We start from the raw sequence: 22,273 nt of genomic DNA on the forward strand, positions 1-22,273 counted from the left end.
AAACCTGTAAATCCACCAATTTTTTTTTTCAATAGAGAGAGAAATGGAAGTTTTATAAGAGATGTCTACAAGAATAAACTTACCCAAAGTAATACCATTTTTTCTTCATTAGTCTATTACCATGAAACATATTAACATCTAGTCTATTTACTGTAAATCGTGATAAGATATTGACTGTAATTAAAAAATTTATGATGAATGGTAGCTTAAATGTCTGCATATAAAAGTTTAATAAAGAATGGTAGTTTTGGACAATGTTCTTGGTCAATGGTTTCTTCTACAGTTCTCTTTGTTCTGTATATATTCGGTGATGGCCGAGCCATAGAATCCAATCTTTCTCATACCACCAATCTGCCTGAGGAAGTGTGCGATCATACGATGGACGATTGCAATGCCAAAAAGAAGCTTCACTTTGTGATGTTTCCATTGTTAGCTCAGGGTCATATAAATACTTTCTTGGAGCTCTCAATGGCTCTCGCTACTCATGGTCACAAAGTCTCCTTCGTCCCTATGCCTGTCAGCATTTCCAGAATCAGGCGTTCCTTACACCTTCAGAAGTGGCTGATCCAGATCGATCTGGTGGCACTGGCATTACCACCCACGGAAGGCGTCACTCCCGGAGCGGAATGCATGGCAGACATCCCTCTAGAAATGTGCGCTGCACTCTGCAACGCGATGGACGGAATGGAGATGCCGTTTGAAAGCCTTCTCGAAGAGCTCTCGCCAGATTATCTCATCCAGGGCCACCACCAGTATTGGACGCGGACTATTGCTGCGGAGATGCACATTCTGGTGATATATTTCGCAGTCCTTTCCCCCGTATTCTGTTGTCATGCATTCTACCCATTTAAATTGCGGAACCAAGAAATAACCGCCGAAGAGCTCGCGGCACCTCCGCCGGGGTTTCCGTCGTCGGTGATCACATTGAGGCCGTACAAAGTGCAAGATTTGTTAGTTATGTACAGAGCAAGAACCAGACATGTCAGTCCAATCTGTCGCTTGGGTATATGCCTGGAAGGATGTGTGGCGACAATCATGAGATCCTGCTTTGAAGGTGAAGAGAAATACATTCGTTATCTTCATGACGTGATTGGAGTTCCTGTGTTTTCCATTGGCCCGGTCATGCCCACTGTCCAGTCCTGCACTGACGACAGCGAAGAATTTGAGCTGCTCAAATGGCTGGACCGACAGAGAGCGGCCTCGCTCGTTTTTCTATCATTCGACAACGAGGTGTTTTTTTCCAGAGACCAAATCCACGAGTTGGCGCTGGGATTGGAGGAGAGTGGATTCCCATTCCTCTGGTCTCTTCATTTTCCCGGGTATTTGGATGGTGGGCCAGATGATTTGCTAGGATTCCTTCCTGAAGGATTCGAGAGTCGAACCCAGGGACCAGGTGCTTGTCATCTAGGGCTGTGTACCACAGGTACGTATTCTCTCGTACCCAGCGGTCGGTTGGTATCCGAGCCACGGGGGATGGGGCTCCTTCACGGAGTCACTGAGCTTCAGAATAACCCTCATGTTTCTGCCCCTTCAATATGACCATGGCTTGAATGCTCGGCTAATATATGGGGAATTAAATGTTGGTAATTTTTTAATAGTTCCAGAACAAAAAAGAACATAGAATAATGCTTTGTTTCTTAACACAGAGAAAAGACTAAAATTGTTTTCAGAAGACAAAGTTTCACACATGCACAAAGAAAACTTGTATTCATTAACAATACTGACTGTTACAAAAAAAAGGTCTTCCTCTAACAGAGGGATTAACACAAGAAGAATTCAGATGCAGTTCCAAAAAAAACAATTCACTCTGTCTCTGCTTGTAAAATTACACTGCTGTGTGTAAAAAAAATTTCCCTTTTTTACATTCGCGTTGCTGCGTATTTCGTTGCACATTCTTACAACCAAAAAAATTTACATTACACTTTTCTTGTATCATGAGAAAAACGACTCCCGTAAATAATAAAAATAATTTTTTAACCTACATTTACCAACCACAGTAAATTTTCATTAATTACTCTTTGACAAACGGTGGCTCGTTGATAAGGTATGCAGCCAATTGGTCCTACGTTTGCCACCAATATCTTCCGAGCATCAAAATTGTACAGTCTAGTCAACTAAGTTTTGTACGAATGGATGGGACTCTATACGAATTCTTCAGGAGTAACTTGTTTCCTCCCTTCCGTTCCAATCATGGAGATCAGCTCTTCTCTGGTATTAGCAAAGTTGTCGATCTGTGCATCCATTGAAAGCCTGCCAATCCAATTGGACGGTTGTCGGCAAAATCGCACGGCCCTTTCTTACTGAACTTTACGCGCCAGGGAAAGTTGTATTTGCAAAACCACTCAGTGCACGTGTCAGCTGATAAGTGTGATCGCTGCCTCCCTGAGAATTACCATCATTCGGTAAAAATTGGTGCGTGGAAACTGGCGGTTTTGACGCTGCAGTTGAAAGTAACATTTCAACACTCCCCTTTAATTTCAACTACTGGGTTATCAGTCATATCCAGACATTTCCTAAAAAACTCAAAACTTTTCTGCCCCAATGGTTTGGTCAGAATATCTGCAACCTGCTCCTGAGTTCTGCAGTTTTCTAAAACAATTTCTCCATTGTTTACCAATTCCCTGATGTAATGAAACTTTGTGTCAATGTGTTTCATTCTCTTATGAAACACAACATTCTTGGATAATGCAATAGCCGAGCTATTGTCACAAAAAATCATAGTTCCTTTTGCTTGCTCTTGGCATAAATTCCTTAACATCCTTCTCATCCAAATTGCTTGACACACTGCTGCTGTAGCTGCCACATATCCTGCCTCTGCTATAGACAATGCTACAATAGGTTGTTTTTAGAAGCCCATGAAATGGCTCATGAACCCATGTGAAAAACATAACCGGATGTGCTTTTCCGATCATCTACACTTCCAACCCAATCACTATCAGTGTATCCAATTAAATCCGAACATTCTGAAGTAGTATATAAAATGTCAAACCTTTTAGTACCTTTAACATACCTCAGAATCCTTTTTGCTGCTTGCCAATGTGCTTCTTTTGGCCTCTCCATGAATCTGGAAATTAAACTAACAGCATGCATTATATCCGGCTTAGTTGCAGTCAAATACATGAGGCTACCAACTATGCTCTTGTGTTGGTGCTTCTGTTTGGGGATGTATTTCAGCCATCTCCTCATCATCTTTATCATGAGACAAAGAGTTTTTAACATTCATTGTTTTCTCTATGCTTCCATCCCAAGATTCCTCCTCAATGAACTGAACATCTCTACTCACAATAAGCTTCTTGGTGGATGGGTTATACAACCTATAAGCTTTGGATTCCTCACTGTATCCAATGAAAATACATTTCTCCCCTTTGTTGTCCAACTTCTTCCTTAGTTGATCTGGAATGTGTGCATAAGCCACACATCCAATTTCATGTGGGTGACTCCTTGCTTTGTCCCACTCCATGCTTCTTCCGACACTCTGTTCATGACTACTTTTGTAGGGCATCTATTCAAAATGTACGCTACACAGTGTACAGCTTCAGCCCAATAATCATTTGGCAAATGCTTTGCCTTTAACATACTCCTCGCCATGTCCATGATTGTCCTATTCTTTCTTTCGGCAACTCCATTTTGCTGCGGAGTGTACCTAGTGGTAAACTGCTTATGAATTCCATTTTCTCTACAAAAACGTAGAAATTCTTTAGAGATATACTCACCTCCTCTATCAGTTCTTAGAACTTTGATATGAAGCCCACTTTAGTTTTCTACAAGTGCTTTGAAATTGCAAAATGTTCCGAACACTTCACTTTTGTTCTTTAGGAAATAAACCCAAGTTTTTCTAGTAAAATCATCAATAGATGTTAGCATATAGTGTCTGCTTGCAAGTGATGGAGTTTGCATCGATCCACATAAATCTGAGTGGAAAATCTCTAAGGGTGCTTTTTCCCTTATGCTTTTCCCAGATGGAAAACTTTCTCTGTGTTGTTTCCCCAAGATACAACCTTCACAAAGGCGGTCTGGTTTCTCTATCAATGGTAATCCTCTTACCATTCCTTTTCTATTCAACAAGTTAAGACCTCCAAAGTTGAGATGTCCAAATCTCAAGTGCCACAACCAATTTTCATCCTTTGGTTCGCTTTGGAAAGCCTCTTGTGTCACTGTTGCTCTTTCTTCTCCATTTTTTAAATCTGCTTTCATTCTAAGAGGGAACATCCTATTCCTTTTCATCTTCACTTCAGCAATACATTGATTGCTAGGTGTTTTATCCATGATGGTGCATATATCATCCACAAAGAAAACATTGTACCCCTTTTGAATAAGTTGTCCAATACTTATGAGGTTACATTTATTCCAGGAACGTAATAAACATATGCTATGGTTTTCTTTTAACCTTTCCTTGTTAAGACATTTACTTCTCCTTTTCCCATAACAGAAACTTTACTATCAGTCCCTAGTGTGACTTATGACTTCACACTCTGATCTAACATAGAAAACAGGGCTATGTTTCCTGTCATATGGTTACTGCAACCAGAGTCTAGGAACCATACATCTTCACTGTTTGCTTCGGTCGTGTTATAGGCTAAAAACAAATTTTCTTGGCTGATATTTTCTCTAGTGAAATTTGCACTAGTTCTATTACTCATATCATGCTGCTTCTTCTTACATTCATTTGCATAATTCCCATATTTTTTACAATAGTGACATTGGACATTGGATTTATCATACCTTTTTCCTTGAGCATGATGTTGTCCACTTTGTTGGCTGCTGCCTTGGCCTTGGTTCTGATTTGGATTGCTACCTCTTCCTTGAGCATTTGCTGAACTGTTTCTTCCACCTCTATTTTGGCTTCTGCCTCTTCCTCTCTTGTTTCCTTTGCCTTGACCTCTTCCTCTTCCAAAGAACATCTGGGTCTTAAAGGCATACTCTGGAGATGATTTTTCATTTCTAATCAATCTCTGCTCATGTGTTACCAATGATGCATGTAGTTCATCAACTGAGAAGTTTGTGAGATCCTTTGTCTCTTCTATGGTGGTGACAATCACATCAAACCTTGAGGGTAGGATCCTCAATAGTTTCTCCACAATCCTCCTTTTTTCAAGAATCTCTCCATGAGACCTTATCTATGTGACCAGACCAATCACATGTGTGAAGAATGAGTCAATATTATTTGACTCCTTCATGCAGAGAGTCTCAAAATCTCTCCTCAGCGACTGTAGTTTTGTTGTCTTCACTTTCTCCATGCCTTGATAGGCTATCTTGAGAGTTTTCCATGCTTTTTTGGATCTCTTGGCTGCTGCTATCCTTGGAAACACACTCTCATGCACTGCTTGATACAAAAAGTAGATGGCTTTAGAATCCTTCTTCTTATTGCTCTTCAATAGATCTTTCTCTGCCTAAGTTAAATTATTAAACTCATTTTCATCTGTTGGTTCTTCAAAACTATCCTCAACAAATTCCCATAAGTGTTGGGAAGCAAGCAAAGCTCTCATAGTTATTACCCAATAGTCATAGTTTTTCCCATTAAATTGTGGGAGCTAAGTATGACAGATACCCATGCTATTGCTGGCTCTAGCCATTCTTGCACTCTTAACTATGATTCAAAATACTTCACTGTGTATTTAAAATGACCGACTGTCCTCAACAGTAACACAAAAAACTAGCTTGATAAATACCTTGGATTCTTTCTTGATTGAGTCTTCACTCTGTTGGAGAAGCTGTTGCAACAAGAAATCCTTCCTTCAGCTTCTTTGACACATTCAAAGATCCCAGAAAAGTTCCGATACCATGTTGGGAATTTCTGATAATTCCAAAACAAAAACGAACAGAGAATAATGCTATGTTTCTTAACACAGAGAAAAGACTAAAATTGTTTTCTGAAGAAAGAGTTTCACACATGCACAAAGAAAACTTGTATTCATTAACAATACTGACTATTACAAAAAAAAGGTCTTCCTCTAACAGAGGGATTAACACAAGAACACTTCAGATGCAGTTCCAAAAGAAATTTCACTCTGTCTCTGCTTGCAAATTTACATTGCTGTGTGTAAAAAATATTTCCCTTTTTTACATTGCTGTGTGTAAAAAATATTTCCCTTTTTTACATTCGCGCTGCTGCGTATTTCGTTGCATATTCTTACAACAAAAAAAATGACATTACACTTTTCTTGTATCATGAGAAAAACGATTCCTGCAAATAATAAAAATAATTTTTTTACCTACATTTACCAACCGCAGTAAATTTTCATTTTAAGTATGGGGGTTTACGCAGTGCATTATATTAGATATCATTTTGGGATTCAACTGCGTTAAGTAAGTCATTCACGTATGACCATTTCCATGAGAGGTAGTCGTAACTGACTAATTTCTCATGATTTTTGAATAGTTCACTTAGCACTCATTGCATCGGGTGATGCTCACAGGGGAGAAGAAGTGGGATTGAAACTAGTGAAATGAATCACATAGCATCAATCATCACTTCCGGGGCTTGCACCCGGTAACCAGGACTTCCCAGGAGGTCACCCATCCCTGAACTCCTCTGGCTCAAGCGCGCTTAACTGTGGAGTTCTCCCCACAATCAAGCCCACTTAGCTTGCTACCCCATTTGCAAAACCTTAGCAAGTATTGTGCCTCATGAACCATTCAAGTAGAGATCCCTTGACTCTTTTTGAATTTAAGTATGGGGGTTTACGCAATGCATTATATTAGATATGACCATTTCCATCATTCACGTATGACCATTTCCTTTTGGTATGACCATCCTCCTCCGAAGCATTATCTGAAATACAACATAGATGGAGCTTCGAAAGGCAACCTAGGCACTGCTGGTTATGGATGTGTGTTAAGGGATGAGAATGGAAGTGTCCTTTTCATCTTCCACTGTCATTTGGGACAAGCTACTAATAAATTGGCGGAATTAATGGCTATGGAGCAATGTTTAGATTTCCTGAATCATGAAAACAGACAAAACGTGATAGTGGAGGCTGACTCTGAAGTTAATATCAATTCAGTCAAGAAAATCAACGAAGGAACTAAGCCAGAAAAAGTCTCAAATAATTGGAGGTTGATTCAGGGCCTTCAATGGATTCAACATCACCTACAAAGCCTTTGTATAGTTAGCTTTAAGCATGTTCGAAGATCGGCGAACAAATTGGCAGACTTGCTGGCCAACCAAGGTGTAATCAGTACAGAGAATAGAGTGGCATCAAAGTGGCATGAGTTGCCTTAGAGCAGGTTAAAGGAGATTTTACATGAACAGGCAGAAAGTGATAGGTTGGAGTTTTGTGGCAGAGCCTTGGCCCAGGAATCAAGTTGATTCGACCTTCACAAATGACTGCCTGTCGATTGGCCTTGTTTCCTATTCGACTAGCTTTTTGGCGTATGGATCCTACTTCCTTAGCTCGGGAAGGATGGGAGTCTCGACAGGAACTCTTAGCGGCCGCATTCCCGGGAGTTTTCCATATAGAATCGGCAAAACCGGCTTTCGGGAGGCTTTCTGGAGATCGCATGCCCCGCAGGCGGAAAGCGATATTTTCATTTTGGTAGTGATTTTATTCAGGAGGTGGCACGTGGCGGTGGGGCCGGTTTGAATACCACCCCCATTGCATGCTAATGTTCGGCAATCTAGGTGGGTGTGATATGATCCATGACCGTTAGATCAATTGATGCCAATCGACGGCTGCGATGGGTCGAGCAGGTTGGTGGTAATGCCAGTTAAGTGTCATGCTTCTTTTCTCTGCGATATTGTCCGATGTCGTTGGATAGGGCCTAACGGATCAACTGTGTAGATTAAGGAGACAGGTTTTTTCGTTGGCGGGTAGTGCATTTGCCCTTTATTATTGGCTGGTTTCTTTTGGGCACGATTCACTACACTTCTTGGAGGGCCGATGGGGCCCTTTGCTCTTTTTCTCTATTTCGTCCACTGCTTAGGTTCAACTTTTGGCTTATTCTTGTTTGGCTTTTAGTTGTTGAAAGGCTAGTTTTTTAGGCCAGAGACTTTTTCCTTGGGCCCACTCTCGGGTCCTTTAGGGGGTCTCTCCCTTGGGCCACTTTTTCATGTGGTTAGTTGTAAATTGTGTATATTATTAATGAAAAATAAGGTCCTACTCTTGCTTCAACAAAAAAAAAAAAGAAGATTAAAATTTGGTTTTAATGATTTAAGAAGATAGTCAATTAATTTATTAAAATGTATTTACTTTCGTCAATATTAAGTCTTAATAATTTTTAAAAATAATTATTTTTTAAATATATTTTCTTATACGATCTATGTAGTGTAAATATAATGAAAAAAAAATATTAGTAATATTACGAAAGTTCTATTTTAAATTTTTTATATATGAGAATTTAAAATATTTATCATAAAATAATTTTCTATTAAATTTGTTTGAAATAAGAGAAATAAAATATTTCAAAAGTAATTTGGATTTTATGTTAAATAATAATTTAAATTAATCTAGATTTATCTTAATTTATCCAATCTCTTGAGGCACATTTTTTTTTTTTTAGTGTAAAATTTGAGGAAAGGTTTGCATCCCAAGACATTTGATCCATCTAGGAGCTAGGTTAACATGGATGTAGACTGGTTATATAAAACTATATAATATCTATATTTGTATCGATGTGTAAAACTATATATTATCTATATTTATATCTATGTGTCCCTTTCTTATCGGTCTCTTTATCTCACCCAGAAACATACACAGTCTCTCTCTCTCTCTCTCTCTCTCTCTCTCTCTCTCTCTCTCTTTTCATCTCTACCTCTCTCTCACTTCCTCCCCACTCTCCTCTCTTCCTCACTATGTCTCCATTGCTTCCTTGACACACCCTTGCTCTCTTAACCTTTCTCACTCTATGTCTTTATTCTTCCTCCGCTCTCTCCCGCCTGCAACTCCATCTCTATCTCCTTCTCTCTCTTGATTCTTCTCTCTCCGTTTCTCTCCCACCTCCCTCTGTCTCCCCCATTACTCTATCTCTCTCTCTCTCTCTCTCTCTCTCTTCTCTCCTATCCTTTGTCCCTCAATCTCTCTCCATCTCTCCTTTGTTCTTTCCTCCCTCTCTCTCCTCCTCCAACTCTCTCTCTCTCTTTGACATCTAGCTTTGTCACTATCTCACTTTTTCATCACTTGGATCCTTAGGTAAGAGAGATCTATGTTGGTTCTTACTAATATTATTTATGTTATATAAATTCCACATCTTTAAATATGAAAGTATTCTCATTTTCAATTTTATTAAAACATTAATTTAATTTCCATGGGAATATTTTTAGTATTGGGGAGGATAGATGATTTAGATATATCTCAAAATTAATTATAACATTTTTCCTTTTAGCTTCAACTAAAAAAAGGGTTATTAAATTAAATTAAAATAAAATATTTTTATTGTGAAATAAGTTATGATTTTTGGGCATGTGGTATTGATAAGCCATGGTATTGTAACAAAGCCTATTTACAAGTTAATAATATCCATGGTAAAGTGAGGGTGAATATCCATGGTTTTTGTCATATTGTTGAAAATTACTTTGATTGTCAAATATTTTTTGGCATGTGGTATTGATAAACCATTAACCCATGCTATTATAATGAAGCTTATTCACAAGTTAATAATGTCAATGGAAAAGTGGGGGTGAATATCAATGATTAACAATCTTGTCATCTTGTTAAGAAAAATTTTGGTTGTGAAATAAGTTATGTTTGTTGCTCATGTGGTAATAATAAGCCATGGTATTGGCTCACCTTGTTGTAACAAAGTGATGCGGGAGCATTTAATCACCCTTCATTAAAATCGGAATCTAACGCTGTGAAAGGAGAATGCATGGCATGAGGATGCGATTTCCTCCAAATCGGATTGAGTTTGTTTGTAATTTGTTATTTTACACAGATTTTGAGAGATGTGAACGATCTTAGGAGGAGATCATGGATCTAGAATCATCCATGATTCTCTAGTCATTTCTATAAATTATGAACCTGCATGTTGTGATAGAAAGGCCGATGCAATGTAATACCAGGTCGAGTGTGTGCCCATTGAGGCCACATAGTTGTAATCGAGCTCGAATTATTAATGAAATCGTTGTATTTTTATGTATTCAGGTTTATGTATTATTTGTGTGTTTTGATCAACAATCACAGTCGATTAGCATATGAAAGATTGTCCTGAGATTAAGAATTAACCCTTTGTTATGCCGAGTTTCTTTAAGTTCCATATTGAGCACGTGGTAATATTCGGAAAGGTGGTATGTGGTATCTCGCACACCTGAAAGGTGGGAGGAGATATCCTTAAATTCTACGTGATTGTCCTTAACAATTGACACGTAGCATGTAAAAACTACTTTTCTGGCGTTCTTTCGAAGTATTAACTATCGGGCTAGTTGGAGCACGAGATTGTGCGACAGCTGTTGGATCAAGCGAGGTCACATCGATGGTGGAGATTAACTAGTCTGGCTAGCGAGTTGACAACTTTGATAGCCGTCCAATGGAAGGAGATCCACAGTGATCGCGTGGAAACTTGCGAGCACGTTACCTCGGCTAGCAGACCCGAGAAAATCATCAAAAGGAGTTTAAAGTTTAAGGTGATCGGACACATATCGCTTGTTAATAAGCGCAGGCATTAATTTAGAAAATGGACGTGATAAGGCCTTATACAACGGGCTTAAAACCTCGTTGAGTTCCGATCATCTTGATCATTTGTTGGTTGATTGATCGAACGGTAATCACGCACAAACATGTGCATGGGTTAATGGCCTGAGCGAACCTGATATGTTATCAAAGAGGGTTTAATTGTATTTGGGTTTCGTCCATATGTGTTCAGAGAAGGACCTATGATGATTGGTCGAGTTTTGTTGAAATCTGTTGATTTGAAGGCTTCTGATATATACATGGGCCCATAACCCATAGGTCCGCATGGAAGTAAGTAAGGATGCAACTTTGTGTCCTCAAAGCAGCTTTGCTACCTCAAAGTAGCTATGCTGTCATCATTTTCGTATCAGAGCAGGGAAAGGTTTCCTGTGAAAAAGAGTTGTGATCAAAAGAATGAAATATAGTTATGGTGAAGATTGGTGAGTTTGTGGTCTTTATCTTGGCGTACAGGTAATGAAAAAAGAAAGTGAGAAGATTGCAGCAGCCTAGAGCTAGGAGTGCTCAAATGGTTCCAAAGAAGAGGAAACTAGAGAGATGTTGAAATGCTAAGCTCGGAGGAGAGAAGCTTGGTGAGGTATTGTGTAGCAGGGAGGACTTGTTACTGTAGAGGTCTCGTTGCAGCTTACAGAATGATCATAAAGGAAATTCCACAGAGGATGTGGGTAGAATTGCTAAGGGACAAAGGAGAAGCATATGAAAGGAGAATGCGTGGCATGAGGACGAGATTTCCTCCAAATTGGATTGAGTTTGTAATTTGTTATTTTACATAAATTTGGAGAGATGTGAACGATCTTAGGAGAAGATCATGGATCTAGAATGATCCATGATTCTGTAGTCATTTCTATAAATTGTGAACCTGCGTGTTGTGTTAGAGAGGTCGATGCAATGTAATACCAGGTCGAGTGTGTGCTCATCGAGGCCACATAGTTGTAATTAAGCTTGAATTATTAATGAAGTCGTTGTATTTTTATGTATTTAGGTTTATGTATTATTTGTGTGTTCTTATCAATAATCACAGTCTATTAGCATACGATGGATTACCCTGAGATTAAGCACTAACCCTTTGTTAAGTCAAGTTTATTTAAGTTCTGTATTGAGCACATGGGCAATATTCAGAAAGGTGGTAAGTGGTATCTCGTGTGCCCGAAAGGTGTGAAGCGGTATCCCTAAATTCTACGCGATTGCCCTTAGCGCTCGACATGTAGCATGCCAAAACTACTTTTCTCATGTGCTTTCAAAGTATTAACCATCGGGCTAGTTGGAGCGCGAGATTGCGCGACAGCCATTAGATCGAGTGGGGTCACATCGACGTTGGAGATTGACCAGTCTGGTTGGTGAGCGAACGACTTTAATAACCGTCTGATGGAAGGAGATCCATGGTGATCACGTGGAAACTTGCGAGCATCTTACCATGGCTAGCAGACCCGAGAAAATCGTCAAAAGGAGTTTAAAGTTTAAGGTGATCGGATCGTCTGTTTAATGGTGACCAGACACATATCGCATTCTAATAAGCGCGGATGTTAATTCACAAAATGGACGCGATAAGGCTTTATACAACGGGCTAAGGACCTCGTTGAGTTCTGATCATCTTGACCGTTCGTTGGTTGATTGATTGGACGGTAATCGCGCGCGAACATGTGCATGCGTTAATGGCTTGAGTAGACCAGATATGTTATCAAAGAGGGTTTAATTGTATTTGGGTTCCGACCACATGCGTTCAGAGAAAGACTGAAGGTGATTAATCGGGTTTTGTTGAAATCTGCTGATTTGAAGGCTTCTGATATGCGGAATTAAGTAAAGATGCAGCTTTGCTACCTCAAAGCAGCTATGTTGTCATCACAAAGTCTATTTACAAATGAATAATATGCATGGTAAAATGGCAGTGAATATCCATTCTTAAAAATATTTTCATATTATTCTACAATAATAGATATATATAATTTTTGTTATTGTTACACCTACCGATACCATGTCTAAAAAAAACTATTTTTATATAAAGATTTTTTGTATTATTGTTACTGCAACTATAAATACCAAGGCTGCCAGGAACTTTTATATATATTTTTGTACCAAGGCTACCATGAACTTTTATATATATATATATATATATATATATTTATTGGATTCTCTTTTCTGCATCTGAATTTATTATTGAAATATGGGTAATCCTTATATATGATTTTTTTTGAAATTTCGTTTATTTATTTTCCATGAATACAATATATTCAATATGATGTTATAACATTGATTAAATGCAGTGGCGTTTATGTAACCACGATCAGTCTCGGTCAGTGATGGAATTTGAAGTTCAATTTTTTTATATCGCCCGCTTTTGTGATGTTTTGGCAAGTATGTAAACAGTATTTTTGATAGTTTTTTGCTTTAGTTTTATGAGATTGTTTTTTGTGAAGTTATAGAAATTCTGGTTATATTTTTAAAAAAATTTACAGCGATTTTTGTAAATCTAAGTAAAAATTGTTAAACTCTATAATTTTAAGTAACTTAGAAGTATTGGATAGTGTTGAATCTATTTTCACAATAAAAAAAAATTGCCTAATTTCCAACCACTTTTGACAATCCAAACAATTGCCTAATTTCCAACCACTTTTGACAATCCAAACAATTCTTCAACCTCCATAAACTAATTAGTTTCTTTTTTCCAAAAACATAATTTAATATCAACAAATAAATAAAATAAGCCACTAAAATCAAAATATTGGTCAGCTGACGCGTTTCCGTTTCCGTCCATTTTTTTATTGGCGTGCTTTACATTTTCCACCCACTCCAAGAGCTGATATAATTAAAACACAAACCAAAATGCCAAAATAATGCACATGCAAGTAGCATTATACAGCAAACCCATTTTAATTATTAGTATGCACATGCAAGTTGCCAGTAGCTTTATACAGCAAACCCGTTTTATTTTTTAGTGTGCACATGCAAGTTGCCAGTAGCTTTATACAGCAAACCCATTTTATTTTTTAGTGTGCACATGCAAGTTGCCAGTAGCTTTATACCGCAAACCCATTTTATTTTTTAGTGTGCAGATCCAAGTTGCCAGTAGCTTTATACGGCAAACCCATTTTAGTTGCAAGTATAATACGCGTAGTGGATAAGAGGGTTTAAGTATGAAAATTATTAGATAATTATTGCTGTGTTTTTTTTTAAGTCAATAATGCTGCATTTTATTAAGTTGATAACGGTTTATTTGAAGATTAATATTTGATTTTAATGATTTAAGAAGATAGTAAATTAAGTAAAATGGGTTTATCTTCATCAATATTAAGTTTTAATAATTTTAAAAAATAATTATCTTTTAGGTATATTTTAGTTTACGATGGATGCAGTGTAAACATGGTGAAACAAATTATTAGTAATCTGATGAAAGCTCTACTCTAAATTTGTTATATATGATAATTAAAAATATTCATATTAAAATAAATTTGCATTAAATTTATTTAAAATAAATTTGCATTAAATTTATTTAAAATAAAAGAAATAAAATATTTCGAATAAGTTAAATTCTAGGTTAAATAATAAGTTAAATTAAAATTTGTATCATTTAAAATAAAATAAAATTTATTATATTAAAATTAAATATTATAAGGAGAATATTAATTCTGTATCATTATTAATTTGTTAATTGTGTTTCATTAAAAAGGTTTTTTTTTTGTTTACTAGATAACGTGAGTTTTGAGATGACTCATATGTATAAACTATGGTTTGAGTAAGGGTGACTTAGAGGCATCTAAGTCATCAAAATCAGCAGAGGATCACATCTAAATCCACACCAACCTTAAAATGGTTAGATTTTTTGCATCTAGACTTTAAAACCACTGATATTTACACAACTGGATAACTTACTAGAAAACTCTATCTCCATTGATGTATGCCCCTATGCATAAATTTATTATTAAGTTTTGTATCTATTTGTTTTAATAATTAAATATTATATATTTGTAATATTAATGAGATTATTAATTTTTTAATAATGTCTGGTTTAAAATATTTATGATTATGTTTTTTATATTATTTGTTTGAATAGTAAAACTATTCATATGCTTTAACACTATTTTCTACTTTGTAAGGAAACAAGTTAACCACCCAAACTCCGGAGGACATTTGATAAGAGTGAAAGCATTTCCCTTTAAGGACCATCCGACGAAAAGATGAGGGTGTGGTTTTCCTTGAATAAGGACTAATTTAACAACTAAGTTATGGTAGGGTTCCCCACTATTGTAAAAGTAAAACTATATTTATTTATATATAACATTTACAAATTAGATAATATGTTAAATAATAAATTAAACTAAAAGTAAATTAAAATGTGCATTAATTAAAAATAAATATTATATAATATTTAAATTAATTTTATGTGTTTTTAATATTAATGAGAATATCAATTTTTTATTAACAAATTTTTAAAAATATATTAAAAAGATACTATATAAATAAAAACATTAGAATAACTCAATTAGTTATTTTAATTCTAAAAAATTGAATAATTATAATTATGATTATTAATTTATAATAATAATGATAAATAATGTTCTCTTCTAGATAAGTACCAATTTTTATTTATTCACTCTAAAATGTAATGAATTAAGCTAGTTAGATATAAATGTGAAAAGTAAATATAATTTCTCTTAGTTTTCTGTGTTTTTTATATTAAAGCCACATTATGTAATTAAAAAATAACTTCATCCACCTAGATAATTCAAATGTAGGTTTTTTTGTATTTTTAACTTAAAACCACATTATGTAATTAAAAATTAACTTCATCCACCTAGGTAATCCAAATGTAGATTTTGCACAAGTCCTCACTTTGGCACTTTCCATTCTTTCTTAAAGAAGTTGCCAATTCCATTACCTCCTATGAATGATTAGATTCTCGTTAACCAAACTGAGTAATAATAAGTGTTGTATATATTTATTTATTGCGCTTCACCACGGGGTTGGAATTTGACAATTTATTTTTTCCAAAATGTTATTAATATCCTAGAGGCATGTTCCATCTGGACCGAGGCTTATCAGTCACTATGTATCCTATGCACATTCCATCTGGATAGGGGCCTATCTGTCACTATGTATTCTACCCTGCTCAGGTTCAAGCTCAAGCTCGACATCGACACATGTTCCATCTAGACCAAGGCTTATTAGTTACTGTGTATGCTATGCACATTCCATCTGGACTGGGGCCTATCAGTCACTATGTATGCTACCCTGCTCAGGTTCAAGCTCAAGCTCGACTTCGACATGCTCCAATGCTCTGATGACATCAGTAATATGCATTCAATGCCACCACCTCCCTATCGAAGAGTTCAAATTCAACGGTTCGACGCGCAAATTTTTAAAGAATTAAAAACCTTAATTTTCCAAAACAATGGTGTTTTATTTGGAGAATTACCACATGAGTTGGGTAACCTAGAAAATTTTTAATCACTTATTGTTACAAAGAGAAGTATGAATGGAAATTTTCCAATGGGAAGCAAGAACTTAACCCAACTAAGAAAGCTTATCCTCAGCCACAACCTATTCTATGGTATTATACCTCCTTCTTCAGGGCATCTGTGGGAACTGTTAATAATGGATTTGGTTTTTAATGCATTATAGGGCCCAAATCCAACATCTTTAGGGAGTATGAATTCTCTGGTAAAAATGGATTTGAGTGACAATGGATTACAAGAGGCAATTCCTAGGACATTGGGGAATTTGAAATCCCTTACATTTTTGGATATAAGGAAAAATAAGATTCATGGAAACCTTCCAGGTTTCTTGAAAAAGCTGAATAATTTACAAGAGATTTACCTCAATAACAATCCCCTCACAGGACCACTTGATTCTCTTCACTGGGGAAATTTGCAGTCCTTGATCAATTTGGATCTTTCATCCTCAAATTTTATTGGAATCGTTCTATAACGATTTGGGGGACTGAATATGCTTAGGTACCTTGCCTTAAATGATAATAATCTCACCGAGAACTATATTGTGCCTATTTGTCTCTCTAGGAAATTGAGGTTACCAAAAAAATGAGTGAGGCGGATATTCAACAAAGTTTGTTATTATTATGATTATTGAGAAGGTGGGGTGAGGGTTGACATCAGTGGAAATGGCAGAAGAGGAGGAAACCAAGGCATAATCATCTTCATCTTTCTCCATTAGGAGTAGGAAAAGGAAATGTAGTGAAGAAAATTAAAGCTGTGGGTCAAAATCCTGCTCCCTTAATGATGACCATGACCACCTAAAATCCTCAAGGGAAAAAAAGAAGAAGATTGCTATATGAAATTTGGGATGCTATTTGGAAAATTAGTACATGACAAGAAACACTTTACTGGGCAGGAGAATAATAGACCAACAACACCACCACCAGTTTTGCAAAAGTGGCAACAAGCCAGTGGTCTTGGAGGTTCGTCTTCCATATACTAGTGAGGAAAACATAAAGTAGACGCAGAAGGAGAAACAATGTATTATTATTTATTCCACTACTATGGATATTCTTTGCTATATTCATCTACTTGGAATTATTAACCCTCCTCAACTTGTTGCCTCGATGGGATTAGATTGGATTGGAGTGGTTTCTAATGGATGATTTACAGAAACATTTAACCATACTCAACTTGTTGCATGGATGGGACTAGATTGGATTGTAGTGGATTCTAATGGACGATTTACAGAAACATTTCAGTTAAATTTTGGCATGTGTTGTCCAAACGTGTGCCATGTTATCGCTCATTAATTGTTTTAGGTCGTAGAAAATGTAAATATAATTGTTTTAGGGTTTTCTTATTGAAAATAATTTTTTGGGGTCTACATGGAGTCTAGTCGATTCTATTAATGTGGCCAACCATTTCTTTTACAAGAACGGGGGTGTGGTGGGAATGGAGTTGGATGGATGGATGCTGAGTATACTGATAAATAGGGTGTTTATTGTTTACACTAAAAAAAAATCTTACTAGGAAAGTTCCTTCAAAGTTGGAAAATTTACCAAATGTCTGCTCTTTGTTATTAAATAGAAACAAAGTGTCTAGTCCTTTGAAATTTCCATCCAATTTTTATGAAAGAATGGGAATGTACCTAGCTCTGTGGGACACTCCAAGGCTTTGTTATGTTACACAAAATCATAAATTTGTTCCAAATGGGTTAACTTTCTGTTCTGGAATGGTAAGAGTTGGAAAATTCACAACACCTAAATGAATTCCATATTTGGATATAGCACAAGAAATTGTGATTCAAGATGCTTTGTTATATCATTTTCTTCTTTCGTTTTGAGTTTCATATTGGGAATTTTCGACGGGTACTGGTTTTGATACTAAGGGAAATTTTGTTATCTTCATTAAGCTCTCCTCGTATTTTGTTTTTTCTTTCTTGTTGGTTGTGATCATGCATTTATTTCAAACATGCTAGATTTCATGATTGTTTTTTGCATCACAACCTAGACCTATCTATGAGGTTACTAGTTTTTTTTCTCCTCAAGACCATTTGTATATTTGTAATCTCCATTGTCAACAAAAGGAGATAATGCCTTCAATTCAGTTGATTCATTAATGAAATTTGAATTCCCTAGTAAGGGTAAATTTTGTTTGGAATCATACTTTGGCCATGTTGAAATGATTGTGACATAATTATTATCTTAGGTGCCCGTAATTTGACATCGGTTCTTTTTTTATTTAGCATACTCAGTTTCTTTTCATGTGTGGTATCTAATTCCAAGTACACTTACAACTCAGATATGGTGAAATCCCAGAATCCTTGGTATGTAGCTAAAAAAATGTGTAATAATTTTATAGTAAATACAAAAGGAGCCTCCAAATGCCAAAAAGAAAGGTTATTATACCCACTGGTTTAACATAAAAGGTATTATAGTGATTATAACCAGTGTTTGAACATATGAGGAGATTACAAGAGACTTAGATTTTAGTGCATCTAGGTTGTGGGAGACATCCATGTGATTGCCCTAATTTAATTTCTTGAATCTGTTTCTAGTCTTTATCTTTGGTTATCACTTTAAATGGTCTTGTTATTTGTATTTTTGTTCTCTTTTTCTTTCAAACACCATACTTTGTGCTATACATATGCAATAACTTTAAGTTGAATAGAATATTATTATTTTTTTCGAGGCTATATATGGTTATATCATGGAAAAATTTCTGAGTGGTAGAAAGAGAGTTGTCTAAAATACCAATCTTCCATTGAAATTAGCATGTGGTGAGAAGTGAACATATATTGATGATTTGAAACTGGTCATGTGAATATTCACTGGTAAAAATAAAATCATACATGCAATAAGTTCAATTTTTTGAAAATTTTCTTTGTAGTTTTTACTTGTACTAATATTAATTCACCTAAATTTATAACTTTTTTATTTATAGTTACAAGTTATTATCAAAGTTTCACACAATACTGGTGCTACTCATTTCACTATTATTTTTTTGTTAATGGTAAATGAGTCCTAGATGGATAAGAATTGTGAGGCATATGGATCATAGGAGAGAACAATAGTGAAGAGACTAATGACATTGTGGGCAATGAAAACAATGAAGGTGGAGATGGGGTGAGAGTAGGTTTATTTGATTCAAATGTTTGAAGAAAATGTCAAAGTGGGACGAAAGGGAGAATATTGAGTATTCAATGATAATGGGATGAAGAAACATTCAAACTAGTTGAAGATGAAGATGATAATTATATGGTAAAACTTTCCAATGAACTAATAGTGCAATATGAACCTTAAAAAGAAATTGGTTACATTTATTTGTGTTGGCAAGTTTAAATATCATGCACAATTACATTTATTTGATAGTCTCATGTGTGATAGTTTAGACATAGGTTGTGGAGCTTTGATTGTGTGTGGAAAAGCCTCTATAGATAGTTAGTGTTGAGCACCACTAAGAAATTCCATTATGAGGTCTTTTGAAAACTGCCCAGAACCTTTAAATGATAGGTTCTTTCTTAGAACCTTGCAAATGTTCAAGGTTCTAGGCAGAAACTTATCATTTAAAAGTTCTAAGCAAGTCATAATCACATTTTCACAATGGGGGCTTAGTGATTTCCTCTGAAAGGAAGAGGATCCAATTGCACTTGTCTGAAATCCCTTGTAGGAGAGGAGTGAGTTAAGAAGTGGTCATGTAAAGTGTATGAAGTCCTTCTAAAATAAGTAGATGGGAAAATTTTATTAGCACTCAATATTTCAAGGAGTGTACATCACAAAGTTTTATAGGAAAAGTTTGAATAACACATTTCTTACATCAATTTGTACTAAGTGATTCATCTTCATTATGGATATGGGGAAGCTCGAAAGGGGAGTGAGGATACATAACTCTCACAACTAGCAATCAAATTTCAGTGTTTACGTTTCATCTATCATGAAAATTTCTATAATGAGTTTTGGTTAGAAAATGATTTGTAACAATGGAAAAAAGAGAAAAAGAATATACTTGATATTCACATTCCCATAATACTCATAATTCCTTCCCTTCCACTTCCAAAACTTTTAAATTCTCCATGGGAATCTAGGAAGGTAGGGAAGAATGTGTACACTTATACTAACGGATCCACTAGAGTTGTGGTGCTCACACCCTTCTCATTAACTATTCTTTATAATCACTTTCAAACGTGACAAGTCACAAATTCAAAATTCCACAAAAATAGAAATTATGTAATAGAAACCTCATACAGTTCCCAAATATATAGGAAATAATTAGTAGATGACTAAAGCAGGAAGATATATGAAATTAAAGCAGACAAATATATGATATTGAGGAGTTCAAAAGGTTTGAGATTGCCAATATCTATCAAAAATTGTAATTAGATGATTGAAGCGTAGGTAGGTGGATTAAAATGCCAAGACCCTTTGGAAATTTTGTGGAAATTACTCTCCATGTGTAAATGATGGATTTACCAAACTTCTATCCATAATCATGAAGTGTCAAGCCCAATAACTTTTTAATCAATTCTTTATTTGTGAAAACTTATTTTGGAAGGGAAAAATTTTAACCAAAACATTTCTTGATGAGAAATATAAATATAAAGACACACACAAATGTCAAAATATTGTGTCACGGGTAAAGAGAAATCCATATTTAGACCTTACTTCACAGCAGCGTGCTTCACACCTCAAATATTGATTTTTGACTGATTCCATTTGTGATTAAATATAGGTAGGTAGACAACCTCAAGATAGAGTACGACCAACCATGACTTAATGAAGTAATGTGATTTAGTGAATATTGACAAAAATGGATTATGGAAATTACAAGAGGATTATTCAAAGGAAATGCATGTTAGATTCATATCATGTTAAATATCAAATATTTGGTTAATTCAACATTTATAAAAGCATTAAGTTTTGTAGGATGTTGATATTTATAGATGTTCACTAATAAATTCCAAACATAAAGTGCATTGATAAAATCTACATGAACTCTCCAACCTAAAAGTGAACAATTAGTTCCATAAAATTTCAATGTGAATATAACGTAGTATTGATTACTCATTTCCCTCAAATATCTTAGTGATCTGTCAAGTCTCACATTTGTAATATCGAATTACAAATCGACAAGGTGTAGCATTGTTGCATCAACATCGAATTGAAAGGTTGTGGTAGATTATATCAAATTGAAATGTTGTCACAGATTGAATTTCGCAACTTCCTCTGTGCTTCAAAGAACTTCCCATGATAAATTTGATTTATTTTCACGAAGGGAACTCTTTTTAGGTACATATAAGCTCTCTTTGAAATATTTTATCATTGTATATTGCAAAACACAAAAAGCGGATCAGATGTGTTGTAGAATACGTTGTAGGATTATAAACACTATATACAAACTTCCAACATAAACAAATTATATTTATATTATAGGCAATTGTAATCATTTCATATCTTCTTTTCGAATTTTCTTCCTGAAAACAGGAGACACAATCAAATATTCGATATTTTACATCTCGTTGGGTTTTGAATGGAAGGTCCAACTCCAAATCCAACAATAGATTTTTAGATTATTCAGTCACACATTGTTAGGTCCCTATACTACTAGTGTAACCCCTTATTGTTATTAGTACAACCCCCCTATTATACTGTTCTACCCAGGTTATCCTCATATTGTTATTATTGTGCCCCATAGAAGCCCACTACTTTTATTATTGTGTCATTACATTATTATTGTTATGTCGGCTTTCATTATATTATGACCCCTTAGACTCCTATATATAGAAATAAAGTCTTTTCAATTGTATCATCTAAGAATTGTTCATTTCTATAATGTAAAGGATGTTGCCCCCTCGAAGAGGCTTAATTCTAAGGTGTTGATCTATCTTTTCTATCTTTTTATGGTCTGGTTTCATAACATTTGGTATCAGAGCTTTGATTCTAGCGTTTCACTGCTCCAAATAGGCCATCATGGTATGTTTGCTATAAGAAAATTTATGCGCCATTTCAAAAGCGGAAAAAAACCATTTGAGACAAAATCACGTCGAACCTCGGATCCAAATTTCAGAGCTTCTTTCGCTATATTTTTGGAGATATGACCTGAGGAATTTAGGGTTTTTGTAAGCTCCAAAACTTAAGCTAAAACAAGTCATCGTGGGATTTTCGCTATAAGTCTTTCCTTACAAAGTTTCACAAGCTAAAACAAAAACCCATTTGAGAAGAAATC

The 22,273-nt window shown here is 35.5% G+C and overlaps 1 protein-coding gene across 1 annotated transcript; it reads left to right on the forward strand.

Annotated features, from left to right (window-relative positions):
- Positions 1 to 378: 378 nt before the first annotated feature.
- Positions 379 to 1,539, forward strand: LOC149213085 (inactive UDP-glycosyltransferase 79A6-like). The gene has a single exon (XM_089388917.1). The coding sequence runs from the start codon at positions 379 to 381 to the stop codon at positions 1,537 to 1,539; it is 1,161 nt and encodes a 386-aa protein (XP_089245043.1).
- Positions 1,540 to 22,273: the final 20,734 nt, after the last annotated feature.

The sequence above is a fragment of the Pinus tabuliformis genome, chromosome 1_1, assembly GCF_031772625.1.
Source record: "Pinus tabuliformis cultivar Carrire ecotype Pingquan chromosome 1_1, CPIR1, whole genome shotgun sequence".
NCBI classification, from domain to species: domain Eukaryota; kingdom Viridiplantae; phylum Streptophyta; class Pinopsida; order Pinales; family Pinaceae; genus Pinus; species Pinus tabuliformis.

What these genes read in the sequence shown, in the direction of transcription:
- LOC149213085 (XM_089388917.1), top strand. Translation starts at nt 379, where the DNA reads ATGGACGATTGCAATGCCAAAAAGAAGCTTCACTTTGTGATGTTTCCA.